Source organism: Centrocercus urophasianus, unplaced genomic scaffold (genome assembly GCF_019232065.1).
Source record: "Centrocercus urophasianus isolate 14NV4802_14NV808 unplaced genomic scaffold, USGS_Curo_1.0 seq_19, whole genome shotgun sequence".
Classification (NCBI taxonomy): Eukaryota; Metazoa; Chordata; class Aves; order Galliformes; family Phasianidae; genus Centrocercus; species Centrocercus urophasianus.
The window spans coordinates 9,762,725-9,775,619 of record NW_024884744.1 but is presented as its reverse complement, the minus strand read 5'-3'; the positions used below and the strand labels follow the sequence as shown (position 1 = coordinate 9,775,619).

Below are 12,895 nucleotides of genomic sequence, written 5' to 3'. Positions count from 1 at the left end.
AAAAGCAGCACCACAAAACGAAACAAAAAAGTTACCTTCTGCACCAGAAAGCAATAACAGCAAACCATTAAAGTCAACCATTGCAGCACAAAAATGCTTCCCACCCTAAAAAGCCATCTTCCACCACACACAACCTTCCACTGAAAGGAGCTAAATCAAAAAAGCAAGGCTCAACTCACCAGTGGAACAAGCCAGGAGCTCCTGTACAAAGCAGGACCTGGGCTTTATACAGAGCATGCTCAGACCCCTCTCTGTAGCCTCAACCTTAAAGGCAGATGCCTCCCACTTTCACAGGGTGGGTACCTGATGCAGGATACAGTTGAGCATTACTGTGGCATGTGCTCAAGACCTCCTTAGAAAATAGCCACAGCCACAGCCAGGAGATAGTGTGATTTTCCTTGGTTTCCCCTCCAAAACACACTTGTATCTTCATCATCTCAACTGCCCCAAGGTTAACATGGGGAAATCAGAAATGAATAAAGTATCATGTACTGGGTTGGCTTTCGAGAGATCTGAGCCCTTCCACTTTTCCTTAGCTTCCCTGGAGCTCAGCACCCCTGGCACCACTTTTATGAGGGTTTACATTTCCCCCCATACAGTGTGTGAACTCTCAGAAGCTGTCAGCGTGGTTTGTATTTGAGGAGCTTCATGGTTCAACATCAGTTCTATGCATTATAAATCCTCGGTGTGAAATGTGGAAAGAAATCATTCATAGTATGGAAGTGCAGAATGATTTGGAGCTTTTTTCTGTTTGCTGCCCATGTTCAAGAATGTCACTTTCTGCTTCTTCCCTCTGCTTTCATTGGTGTACAGTTTCCTATCACTGTAGTCAGTCTCTGGACATGCAGATGGGGCCAGAGAGGTCCCTCCTTGTAAGGTACCGTGTTTTTTCACAAAATCTTCTACAGGAGCCGGTGGCAGACAATTTAGGAAACCCTGATGCAAAGACAACATCTGCTTGTATGAAGAAAGCAATTCCACATCACACAAATGAACCGAATGTATAATTAATAATATCTAAGTGTTATCTACTGTGTCTCATTTTATTCATATCTCTCAAAGTGCTCTACAAAGGAAGACAGAGTCATTATTCCCATTTTACCTGTGGGAAAACTAAGTCACCAGGAGGTCACAGGATTACTAATGGTTACTCAGCAAGCCAGAAATACTGCCTTGGTCACCTAACTCCTTGGGCTGGTGCTGCACAGAAGGGAACTGGTGGTTTTGGGAGGCTGACCTTTCATGAGGGCAGATAGTGGCAGGACAAAGGAGAATGGTTTTATACAAAAAGAGGGGAAATTCAGATTAGAGATTAGGAGGAAACCTTTCATTTAGAAGATGGTGAGGCCCAGGCATAGCTGCCTGGAGAACTGTAGGTACCCCAATCCTGGAAGGCTTCAAGGCCAGATTACCCTGGGCAGCCTGAGCTGGTGGGGAGCAGGCAGCCCATGGCAAGGTGCTGGGACTGATTTAAGGTCCCTTCCAACCCAAGCCATGCTACAATTCAGTGATTCTGAGCATCTTGGCACAGACATTCAGAAAAGGCCTTGAATTCTTTGGGTAGAGCAGGCACTGCACTCCCTAGAGTAACAAACCCTCAGCCTCACTTATCTTAAGGCACCAAAAAGCTGATGCCCAGGAATGAAAACCACAGCTTCCAAAATGCTGTGACTTGCTGTGAGCCACACTTAGAACTCAGGGTGGAAGCAGGACTCAAACTCAGATGTCTAGGCTGACACCTAACCTTTCTACCTGGGTGCTTTCAGCAGCTAACTGTGCAGCAGCCCCTTGTTCATGTATGCCTTCCTGTATCAGCCCACCGTTGTCACAGTACACAGGCTTGGTAGGGAAGCGAGCCACAGAGCAGAGAAGTCAGCAGCCTCCAATCTGACTCATGCAATCCCAATCATGGATCCAATCCACCCGTGCTGGGTGCTGCCTTCTCTGGTTACACATCGAAGGGCATAAAAAGAAACGGCAAACAAATGGTTTTAAGTTGATGAGCACTCCATTTAATTGCCCAAATCTTGCCATTAGTTGCGTTTCAGTCCTTGACTGGGGAAGGGGCTCCTCTTCTGACCCCATCATTGACACTTGAGGAACTTGGCAGCGCTTGTCCTGCTGGAATTCCCCCCGCTCTGCATTCTGACACTACCATGATTTGCAGACCTCGCTACCTAATGAAGCGCGCAGCTGTGCGAGGGGAGAAGGAAGCGGGCTCTGGCAGCACGGGACAGGCGTGTGTCTGGCAGGAGGCATCAGCTGGAATTCCCCACAGTGGGACCACGCTCACCCTGGCCTGTGTGACCAAGTGCACCCTGGAAGAGCCCAGCAAAGACCCTGCCCCGAATGCAGACTGCAGCAGTAGCAGCATAGGATCATCATAGAAGCATTGTGTTGAAAGGGACATTTAAAGCCATATAGTTCAACCCCCTGCAATGAACAGGGATGCTGGCAGCTTGATTGGATGCTCAGAGCCCCATCCAGCCTGACCCTGTGTGTCTCCAGGGTCAAGGCATCCACCACCTCCCTTGGCAACTTGTTCCATTATTGTGGGAATGGTAGCTGGGAGAAAAGAGAATGACAGAGATGTGCAGTAGAAATCTGAGGAAGCTGACTGCCCAAAGGGTGAGCCCCAGCCTCGGAAGCCAGCAGCCAAGCATATGAGGGAGGCATGAGAGGGGAGCTGAGAGAGACAGACAGCAAAAGGGGCCTGTGATACTGCTGAGGCCCTACAGCATCTTTCAAGGACTGGAGCTTTTTCCTGCTCCATAAGCGAATGATGCCTGTACTGTATTTGCCCTGCTTTGGCTGTAAGATGTACATTTCATACAATTCTGTCCCAGAGGAATGCTGAGTGTATTGCTTTAAAAATCTCAGTGTTCTGATAGCCTGTTGTATGTGCATTCTGGTCTCCCTGTGGCTTAAATTTCTCTTTAGGGTACATTTGTATGTGTGAGTGGAGGGGAAAGGTGGAGGAAGAATGGCTCAGCTTTCCACATGCTCTTTGCTCAAGCCTTCAGGACAAAACTGGCCCATAGCAAAGAAAGTGAAACTGCCTGCACAGAACGGTCCTCCTAATTCACCATGCTGAAAAACACATGGGGGATTTTCTCCCATTCATCATCTTCTTTCAGTTAGAGTCAGCCTGCGTTTGATAATACCCGCAGTGAATGCAGCATTTTCAGCCCTGCAGCATCCCCTTGGAGCACATTACATCACCACACCCCACACCAGCACCAGCTCCAATGCAGGCATCAGAGCTTCATGGGGAGAAAAGCCATGCACTTGCACTGCCCTGCCAAAGGGCTCTTGGCCTGGGCACTGCACAGCCCACTGCAAACCACTGCTGGAAGCCAGACAGGTTCAGAACATCAGCAGCCCAGGAACTGCATCTCATCATTCTCAGCCTGAAAATAGGGGCCGCTTCTATGTGTCAGAGGCATGTCTTTGTCCTCAGGGCTTCAGGAAGCAAACGGCCCTGGCAGGACTAGAGATATCATTATCATCCCCTAATTGTTGGAAGAAAGTCACTCCTGCTCTTTTTCCTTCCATCCGTTAGCATTATATGAACTTTCCCAGACCTCTCTCATCACCCATTGAACTCCGGACACCCCCTTCTCCACCCTCAGCTTCTCACCCATCCTTGGAAACCACCTTCTCACCCAGCCTCAGACATCCCCTGCCCTCCTGCATGTCCCAAACACCCACTCCCTTTCTCAGCAAAGGCAGAGAGGGACAAAGCTCTGACCAAGGTGTCAGCCCTGCCACAGCATGTCTTGCGCTCTGCAAGATGTTTTTCTGCCCGCTGCTTGCTTGTACATACTACAGAGCCCTTGCAGCCTCCAGAAAACCACTCAGGAGCCTGAGCAACCCGCTTTGGGAAGCCCGGGGCTGGAGCACAAGGCTGGGGTTCAGCACACCACAGCCATCTTTAGCTCAGCTGCTGACTGACCTTGGCCATCTTTGTCTTTCCAGTTCTCAGCTACAGCAATGCCATCAGCTTTGTAAAGCACACAGGGACCAGCTGACAACCAGTACATTTCCAGGGCAGCACTGTCTCAAGATTTTCCGAATTTAAAAGTCAAAAGAAAACTGAAATCTTCACCCATTTTTGAAAAGCACTAAAAAACCTATCAGGAAGCTGTTGTAACTGTATTCTTTACTAACTCACCTATCCAGCCACCCCCAGCCCAAGCTTATTTGGGGTGCCCACAGAGAGGGAGCGGTGGGAGCTGTCAGGCAGAGGGCAGAGCCTTGCTGCTGCGAAGAAGGCTTCTTGCAAGCAGCAGGAATGCAAAATTCAGGTATTTTTAAGGCAAACTCGAAAATGAGAATTGCAAGGTAGACTTGACAGGCAAAGTGTTCAGAAGCCATAAAATACATTCAAGTCCATTACAAAAAAAAAAAAAGAAAAAAAAAAAGGAAGAAAGAAATACCTTTGGTCTAAACAAAAAAAGGACTTATCTTGCAGTATTTCAGATAATACTGCATGGTAAAAAAGGAAACCCTGGTTTCATCGGGCAGCTCTGTTCCAAAAGGGCAAGACAGCAGGCATTAAACACCCAAAGCAGCCTAAACCACAGCCCAGAGCAGCTCACCATGTCCCTTCCAGTTATTCAATTCCCTGCAGCACCAGGGAGCAGCAACAGAAAATAAAGCAAAACAACCTCAGAAGAACGTTCATTTTTAAGTGACTACAATGCACAGCTATGACAGGCCTTCATCACTGCACTGGAGCAATTAGGGGTACATATAAAGGAAAATCAAGCTGGAAACCTGACCTTCCTTAGGATTTCTGAATTAAACCTCCCCTTTTCAGCTTTTCTTATCAGTGTCTTTCCACAAGCTCAGCATTTACCCATAACAACTTCAGCAGTTCACTGCTGTCCGTTGTTAATGAGGAACTTGTTCTTAGTATTTCCCACAGGAAACAAGGAGACTTGGGTTTTCCCTCTTCTAACTATTGTCTGCTGAAACGTTGCAGTGCTGAGCACAGCCAGTATCTCTCAGGTTTCACTAGCTTACCTCCACCATGCCAGCACAGAGACCACAACACAGAATGAGAAATTGCTGTATTTATTACAGGTGGTAAAATAACTCAGCCACACACATCAGAGCTTCAGGAAAGCAGCAGGGCTTCATGCATGGGCTCTCATGAGATGCTGTGTAGCTCTGAGAGGGGCCAGAACCAGGAAAGCACTGGGCATCACAGCACACTGAGCAGCCAGTTCCAAGATCACAGAAATGACCTGTAAAATAATCTAAGCCAACCATCAACCCATCACACCATGCCCACTGACCATGTCCCTCAGTGCCACATCAATGGCGACTCCCCAAGCTCCCTGCACAGCCTGTGCCAGTGCATCACCATTCTTTCTGGGATGAAACGTTTCCTAATATCCGTCACCTGGCACAACTTGAGACCATTTCCCCTCATCCTATCACTGTTACCTGGGAGCAGAGTCCAACCCCCACCTCACCACAACCTCCTTTCAGGTTGTAGAGAGCAATAACATCTCCCCTGTGCCTCCTCTTGTCCAGACTGAACAATCTCCATACCCTCAGCCTCTCCTCATTGTGCTCCAGACCTCCCTCAGCTCCATCGCCCCTCTCTGGACACGTTCAAGGGCCTCGATTTCTTGTAGTGAGGAGTCCAAAAGTGAACACAGTACTCAAGGCACAGACTAAATGCAATCAGCATTACACAACCAGATGCTATCGCCCCCAGGCACACAGGATAGACAGGCGACTGGTGAGGGGACATCCCAGCAATGGGACACCTCAGATGGGTCTCCATGTGGCCCCCCACCACGAGGAAGCAAAGTGAAAGAAATCCTGCAAGGTCCTGCTGATCCTCAGCCCCGGGATACCATGTGTGGCAGGGCCTGTCGTCACTTAATTGTAATCGGAGAGGGGAGGGACTGCTTCCCCAGACTGCAAACACTAAGTTCTTTTTTAGGACAGGAAGGTCTCAGACTGTTGGCTGTGAGAGGCTGGTGACATTTTGAGCTGAGCCAGGTAAGACTCTCAGTCCATGTGGCACCTACTCTTCCTGAGTCTTTGGTTACACAAATTCTTTTCTTGATGAACTGCTCGGGGGATGCAAGAAATCCCTCTCTCAAGCTCTAAGGAAGACTGAATTTTACAAAAAACATAAATTAAACCATCACGATAATGCAAAAAGTCCCCAAAACTCTTTAGAAGCAGGAAACTGTAAAGAGCAACATCCTGTGTTTCAGTAAATAATTAAAATGCAAAAGAGAAACACCGGCAAAACAGATGTTAGGGGCAGCCCTGAAGTCTGAATTTAGCTGAAGGTCCCCCACAGCCAACCTGCTAAGTCCAGTGTGCTTTGGATGATTAAAACAAACACCCAATTTCCTACCCTGCCACCAGTGATGCTCCTACAGGAGTACGAGGTCTTCTGCTAAATGCAGAGCTGGCTGCGTTTTTCAGCATTGAGCAACTCTGTGGCAGGCCTGCTATTGCTAAGCCCAAGGGCAGAGAATCCTTCTCTCAAAAATAAGAGCACTTGCAAAAACCTTTCACTATGTCGCAAAATACCTGCTAGACAGGGCAGATGAAGGACAAAGGATTAAGAGCAGATTACAGTCCTGGAAGACAAGGACAAGAGAAGCTCTCAGAAACACCACGAGCGTGCAGGGCAACAGTTCCTGCCCTGCTCACAGAATCTTTGCTTGTGCAACTGCACTTGGCGTTAAGAAATTACAGGGTACGCTCCCTATAATTTCATCAATACGCTGCCACTCCTCTATGTGATCTGTGGTTTTTGCTTGTGATTATCTCAGAGCACGAAGCTCCTGGAGTGCTGTAAATACACCAGAGCCCCCAGTTTTATCACAATTAGGAATCACATTGCCAGGCCTGCGTATTTTAAGAAGAAAATTCTCAAATGAACAAAGTTGGAAAAAATAAAATGCAAAAGCATTTTTCAATTAAGTTTTCAATCCCATGTCTGACCACCTAAGCCCATGGCTTCACCCCATCAGCTCTTGGAGTTCAGACAGCTCTGCGGCCGATTCAGGGCTGCACACACAGCTGCTGCTTGCAGAGCCCAGCAGCTCAGCACTCCTTTCTATGCATTTTTTTCAACATGCACCAACTCAGGCAGACCAGTGTTGTCCAGCAGGCACTGAATGTCCCTAGGGCAAGGTTTTGTAAGCAGATTTCTTTTGGTGTTGCCAGGAGCCTGCTGAACTCCCCCCTCCCCCAGTGGCAGGGTTTCCCCCTGTTCACTCTTTATAGCTCCATGTGCTAAGTGAATTCCCCTCCCTGCATCAGTGTTTATCACATCAGGCCACCTGTGGCATTCAAACACCTGATAGGAAATGACTCAGCAGCAAAATCCCACCAGGAGATGGTCTGTTATGCCATACTAAGACACTAAAATCATACAGGTAAGAAGTAAGAACAGGTACAGATGTTTTCACATAAGCAGGCAAGACAACATTAGCAGATCTAATCAAACAAATCTCAGAAATCTATTAGAGCTAAACGTTTTTCTTCTAATTATTTCCACTTCAACCACAGGTTTCAGCTTCTCAAAAATGAAATTAAACAGAAGTCAAAATTTCTACCACAGATAACCATTGGCTCCCAGCACAACGCCTGAGCTCCCAGGAAGGTTTTCCGAGAAACACAAAACTAACTTAAAGCTCAGTTCCCTGGGAAGGCATCAAATAGATACCCAGGTTTCTTCAATTTCTTCCTTGACCAGGACATCCCTTCCTCACCCTTGCCTTGTGGAACTGAAGAACGTTTTCCCAAAGGGACTCAATACCATTTGGTCACTTGGACTTTATCTCAGGCCAGAAATCCCTGTTTGTTGAAAGAAGCCACGGCAAATCAGCTTGTAGCAGGGTGGTACCACACAAATCAGCAGGGGATTATATTTATAACGTTTACCACAAACACCCTAAACGTACCTAAACAGATGAGCTATTGAGAGTTTGATTCTTTAATCTTGTCAGGGATTTTTTCTTTTTGGAAGTTGAGCAAGATCCGATGAAATTAGGTATTCTCTCTTCAGAGGAAAAAGGACCACATGAAAGACTTTGCATATTCTCCTTCCAGTCCTTTGGGAGTTGGAAAACGTTGATTCAGTTCCACCTTAATCCTTTAAGCAGCACTAAAAGGGCCTCCAAGCAGTTAAGCATCTTTTTTTGACTCTGAAGAACCAATACTGTGCTTTGAAGAGGAAAAGAAAAAAAGTGATGTCTTTGGCAGTGACTGGGATGGGTCCCAGCATCTTCAGCACTATGAGGTTTCTGTCATAGAGAAGAGATCTGGTGGAGAACAGAGGAGGGCAGTGAGGGAAGAGCAGAGCTTGTGGGAAAGGATGAAGAACCATAAGCTGCTCTTGGGCAGTATTTTGTAAAGATCTTCTAATCCCATCTTCTGATGAGACAGTGCTATAAAAGCAGGAGAACAAGCAAAGAACACCTCAAAGATAAAAGGAACACCTTCCCTCTCACCTCCACACATCCTTAGCGAGGTGGCAGCTGAGATGTCCAGTGCTGGCAGTGTATCCCCTGCAGAACTGTGCCACGAAGCCCTGCCACTCATAGGGCCACACTGCATGCTGACCCTTTCTTCATGCCCTGCACCACGAGCTGCTCAGGACTGCTTCTGGTCCCTCTCTACATCTTTGGAAAGTACCTGCTGCACCCCCAGCTGGTTCTGCAGAAAGATCTGTACCGAACCACGTGCCATTCCTCACTTGGCTTCAGGTCTTTCTACTAGAAGGGCAGATTTGGGCTCCCCTCTCAAAGGTGGTGGCAGATTAGACTTGTCAGCCCCATCACAGCAAGAGTTAGGTTATTTTATTTAGCACAGAGCACAAAGAAAGAAAAAAAAAGCATGCAGTTGCCTAGATGCAAGCATTATGCAGAGCTCTGCACATGGGATGACATCTTCCTGCAAGGTACTGCCTTGTAACAGCATAAGCACTGCTCTGCTCCAACATCCCCAGCTAAACCAAACTAGAGTAGTTTGCAAGGTTCACCTGAATATGGTCCCTTCCAATCCAGAAGGAAGAAAGCTGCTTAATTACTAACCATTAATGAGAGAGAACTCTGCCTATTAGCAACAGGAAGAGGTACAGACAGTTTTTTGCCTTCAGTGCATTGCAAGCATTAGCATTGGTGAGGCTCCTAACTGAGAATTGCCATCTGGTTGCCAGCTTCATATGGTAGGTGTGGGAACTGAAGGAGAGAGGTGAAGCCACACGTGCAATGCTCCTGATGGAAGATCCCTGCTCATCAAAATCCGTATGGCTACAGAACCCAGCAGAAGATGCTGTCATGTCTTGTGCCCTTTCCTTCTTCCAGGCTCCAACTCACTTCTGATAGTTTCCCCAGTTCTCCATTACCAACAGGTTTTCTGCATAACTGGCCAGTTTTTGTTTGTTTGTTTTCCCCATTTGCTTGATGGCTTGTTCTTTCATTTATTCATAGCAACTGCTCAACTAAAACCCAGGGCCGTGTCTCCCCTCGTGCTGAGAACACAAAAACATAAACAAAAGAGGAAGAGTGAGATGCAAAATGCCTTCAAAGAGGAAAAGACTGTTGATGCATTGGCACCAGCTGCCCAGGGGGGTGGTGGAGTCACTGTCCCTGGAGGTGTTCAAGAACTGTGGAGATGTGGCACTGAGGGATGCAGTCAGTGAGCATGGAGGTGACGGGTCAACAGACGGACTTCATGATCTTGAAGGTCTTTTCCAACCTTAGTGATTCTATGAAAATCTCAGTGACCCAAAATGCTGGGGCACCAATTAGCAGAGCACAGGGTGAGCAGGGCAGGACCCAGCATAGAGCACAGGCAGGTGCAGCCCCAAAAGTAGGCAGCTCCTGGGTAAAGCACAGCCTAATGACCATTATGTATCCAAGAACACAAGTAACTTATCTGTAAACAGCACTCCCCCAACCAGGCATTAGCTGGAAAAAAAAGAAAAAGAAAAAAAAAAGCAGCTTTGGAGAGTGAAGCTAATTACATAGCTCTGAACAGCTGGACTTTGATCATAATTACAGTGCCGTCCTCCTTCAGCATTAGTGGCTTCCAGCTGCAGCTAGGTGGGCATTTAGGGAAGGTGGAGATCCTTCCCCATGCCAAAGGAGGAGGGAGTTGTCCCGTGTCACAGCTGATCTGGCTGTCAGCAAGACCCCTCCTGTCCCCCCCCATTTTAACAGCATTTCTAACACTTTCCACAACTGTTTTGCCAGCATGCCTCAGCTTAGTGTTATCAGTTTGCTCTTTAGATTATTATTTACATATAATTTTAAGGAAAGATATTAATGCAGCCCAAGTTGCAGAGAAGCACGTTGGTGTTGGCTAAATAACGCGCTCTGACCACATCAAAGCAAAAATGTTTCAAAGCGTGTAAAATAAATGCGATTATGAAACCGTTCAGTTTTGTTAAATCAGTCAGAAGAATGTCACCCAGCACATCCCGAGAGGCATCCCATGGGCAGAGCCCCAAGCTGAGCACCATAATGTCTTCCCACTGAGAAAAGTATTTCAGGGACCAGCTCCCAGCTGATTCTGACCACGCAGAGGACAGCCACTAGTAACTGGACAAATGCCACTCTCCGTTCATAAAAGCAGACGTGGAACAGCTGAGAGCGTTATTACCCTGAGCTACATCTTGATCGGGTTTTACAACTGAGGGGTGTCACAAACTTTATCTGTCCCAAGCTGTCCAGAGGCTTCCCACAACACAATGGCCGCTTACAGAGCCTCATTGTGCTGCTAAGGCACGCGGCTGGGACCAGTGATTTGTTGGAGGACACAGACCTAGTGGTGAGGAAGGCCCACTCCAATGAGTCTACAAAGAACAGCTAAGGGAGTTTCATTCCCTGATTCCTCCTCCAGCTGGGATTTGCCTTAGTCACAGTGCCAATCCTACAGCTCTGTTCTTTGACACAGGATGGGACAAGCTGGCAGAGTTCACAGGCTCTGGGAGGTAGCTCCACAGCTCAGGTACCATTGCTGGTGCATCTTTGGACTTCTCAATATATCAAAAAATATTTTTTCTATTTTCTACCTGGGAATTTGCTTAGTTGTATCTTCCAAACGCTGAAAGTTAGACTTGAAAGGAGTAGGATTTGGTGATCTTCATGGGTCCTTTCCAACTTGGGACCATTTGTGATTCAATGATCCTTCAAGATGCTAAGACCCCACTGCTCCAACCTCCAGTGCACCTTCCCAGATGGGTGCTGCTCCCTTCGTGGGTTTTTGGGACAGCAAAGCGTGACTGCATGTAGCTGGCAGCCCCATGTTGGTGCTCTGGAAGAGAAACCAACTCCCTCTGCTTCATTCCACATTCCTGCACTGCGGCAGCATGGCCAAGTACCGCTTGCTATTTCCCAGCTCCCCTCCTCTGCTTTCCCAGCACAGGGAGCACCAAAACCACAGTGACACAGAGCACGTTAAAGGGGAAAACAGAATGCTGCAACAAATCCTGGCAATGGAGGGGAAAGAAAAAGAGATCGCAACGGCCAAACCCTCAGCTATGCAACACATGCACCGTGAAGAGGAGCAACACATGCACCATGAAAAGGATGAGTTAAGAGTTAACCCTTCTGCAGACGGAATACCGACAGCAGCCAGGGCTTTTTGCAAGCACGGCCAGAAAGGAGCCTTAAAGCAGCCCAGCAAGTGACCGTGCTCTGAGGATTTCACCTCTCCGAACTTTACGACTGGAAAAATACCATCTACATGTCATTTATATGCTTAAATATAGTATCTCCTATTGGGAGAAACAAACAGTCCGACAATGTGACACCGTGATACCTCGTGCAGACATGCTCTTTTATCTGCTGGAAAGTTCTAAAACTCAGCTTAACAACAAAGCTAAAATAAGAGTGGTTGTCAGGCTCTGTGCTGGCTGCTAAACAGAATGAAAATATATTCTTTGAAATGTGCTTTCCCTTAGAAGGAGTTTCCTTTCTGGATCTTTTAAATGATTTATTTATCTTTTCAATTCCCAAATCTCAGAGCTTAGGCTAGACTCGATGATTTTAAGGTCTTTTTCAACCTGACTGATTCTGTGGTTGTATTCTTCCCATGAGTTTTTTCACTTAAAGACACAAACAAACATATATCTTGCTATAGAAAGTAACAGCAATCCGTGCACTTCCCAAAGCTCTGAGTAACCTTCACCTCCAAAACGCTATCAGCTTTCAGGTTATTTATCTTATATTTTTCCTCTAACGCCAAAGAGGAAGAGGCCGATATCTTAAGCGGATGCCTATAATTAAACAGTAACCTGTTAGAAAGCCAAAAATAATAGTAAGCTCCACTGAGCATGAAGAGAGCGGCACATTTTTTCCGCGTGCAGCCCAGCTGCCCCCGGCCGATAGCAGCAAGTTAACAATTACACGAGTCACAGAGATCAGAGCCGCGATAGGAGAGGCCGACGTCACGCCCGGGACTCACCGCGGGATGCAGGGATCGGGGTAGTACTGCAAGGTGCTGAACGGCGCCGCTTCAAAATTCATCTCCTTCCAGCCCCTCTGAGGGCACGGGCAAAAAAATAAATAAATAGATACAAAGCCAGCCGGCCAAAAGCAATAAGGTCAAGTGGTACGCCAGATACAACTTTAGAGATTTATTTTGCACTTGCAGATGGGTGGGATCTCCCAGGGGCTTGGCCAATGGGATTCATCAAGTGACCTGAGTATCACCACCCGTCCCTCCTCACCAGCTGGGCATCTTCTGCGCCAGTATTTCCCCTCCTCTCACCATCCTTAATAAACTCCGGTGTACGTCGGCCGCACTTGTGTTGGGAGCTCATCTGGGGCATCTCTGAACTTCTGATCTCGTCAGCCATTGGTTGCCTTCCCGCCTGACTTCACAGTTTAATTTTGGCAGC

The 12,895-nt window shown here is 47.3% G+C and overlaps 1 protein-coding gene across 1 annotated transcript in view; it reads right to left on the bottom strand.

Annotated features, from left to right (window-relative positions):
- The window catches only part of TP63 (tumor protein p63), a 93,126-nt gene extending 80,605 nt beyond the window's left edge, over positions 1 to 12,521 (bottom strand). The window contains exon 1 of the mRNA XM_042820745.1: positions 12,460 to 12,521. Within this exon, the coding sequence (XP_042676679.1) occupies positions 12,460 to 12,521 (62 nt within the window). The remainder of the gene's footprint in view (positions 1 to 12,459) is intronic.
- Between the last annotated feature and the right edge of the window lie 374 nt (positions 12,522 to 12,895).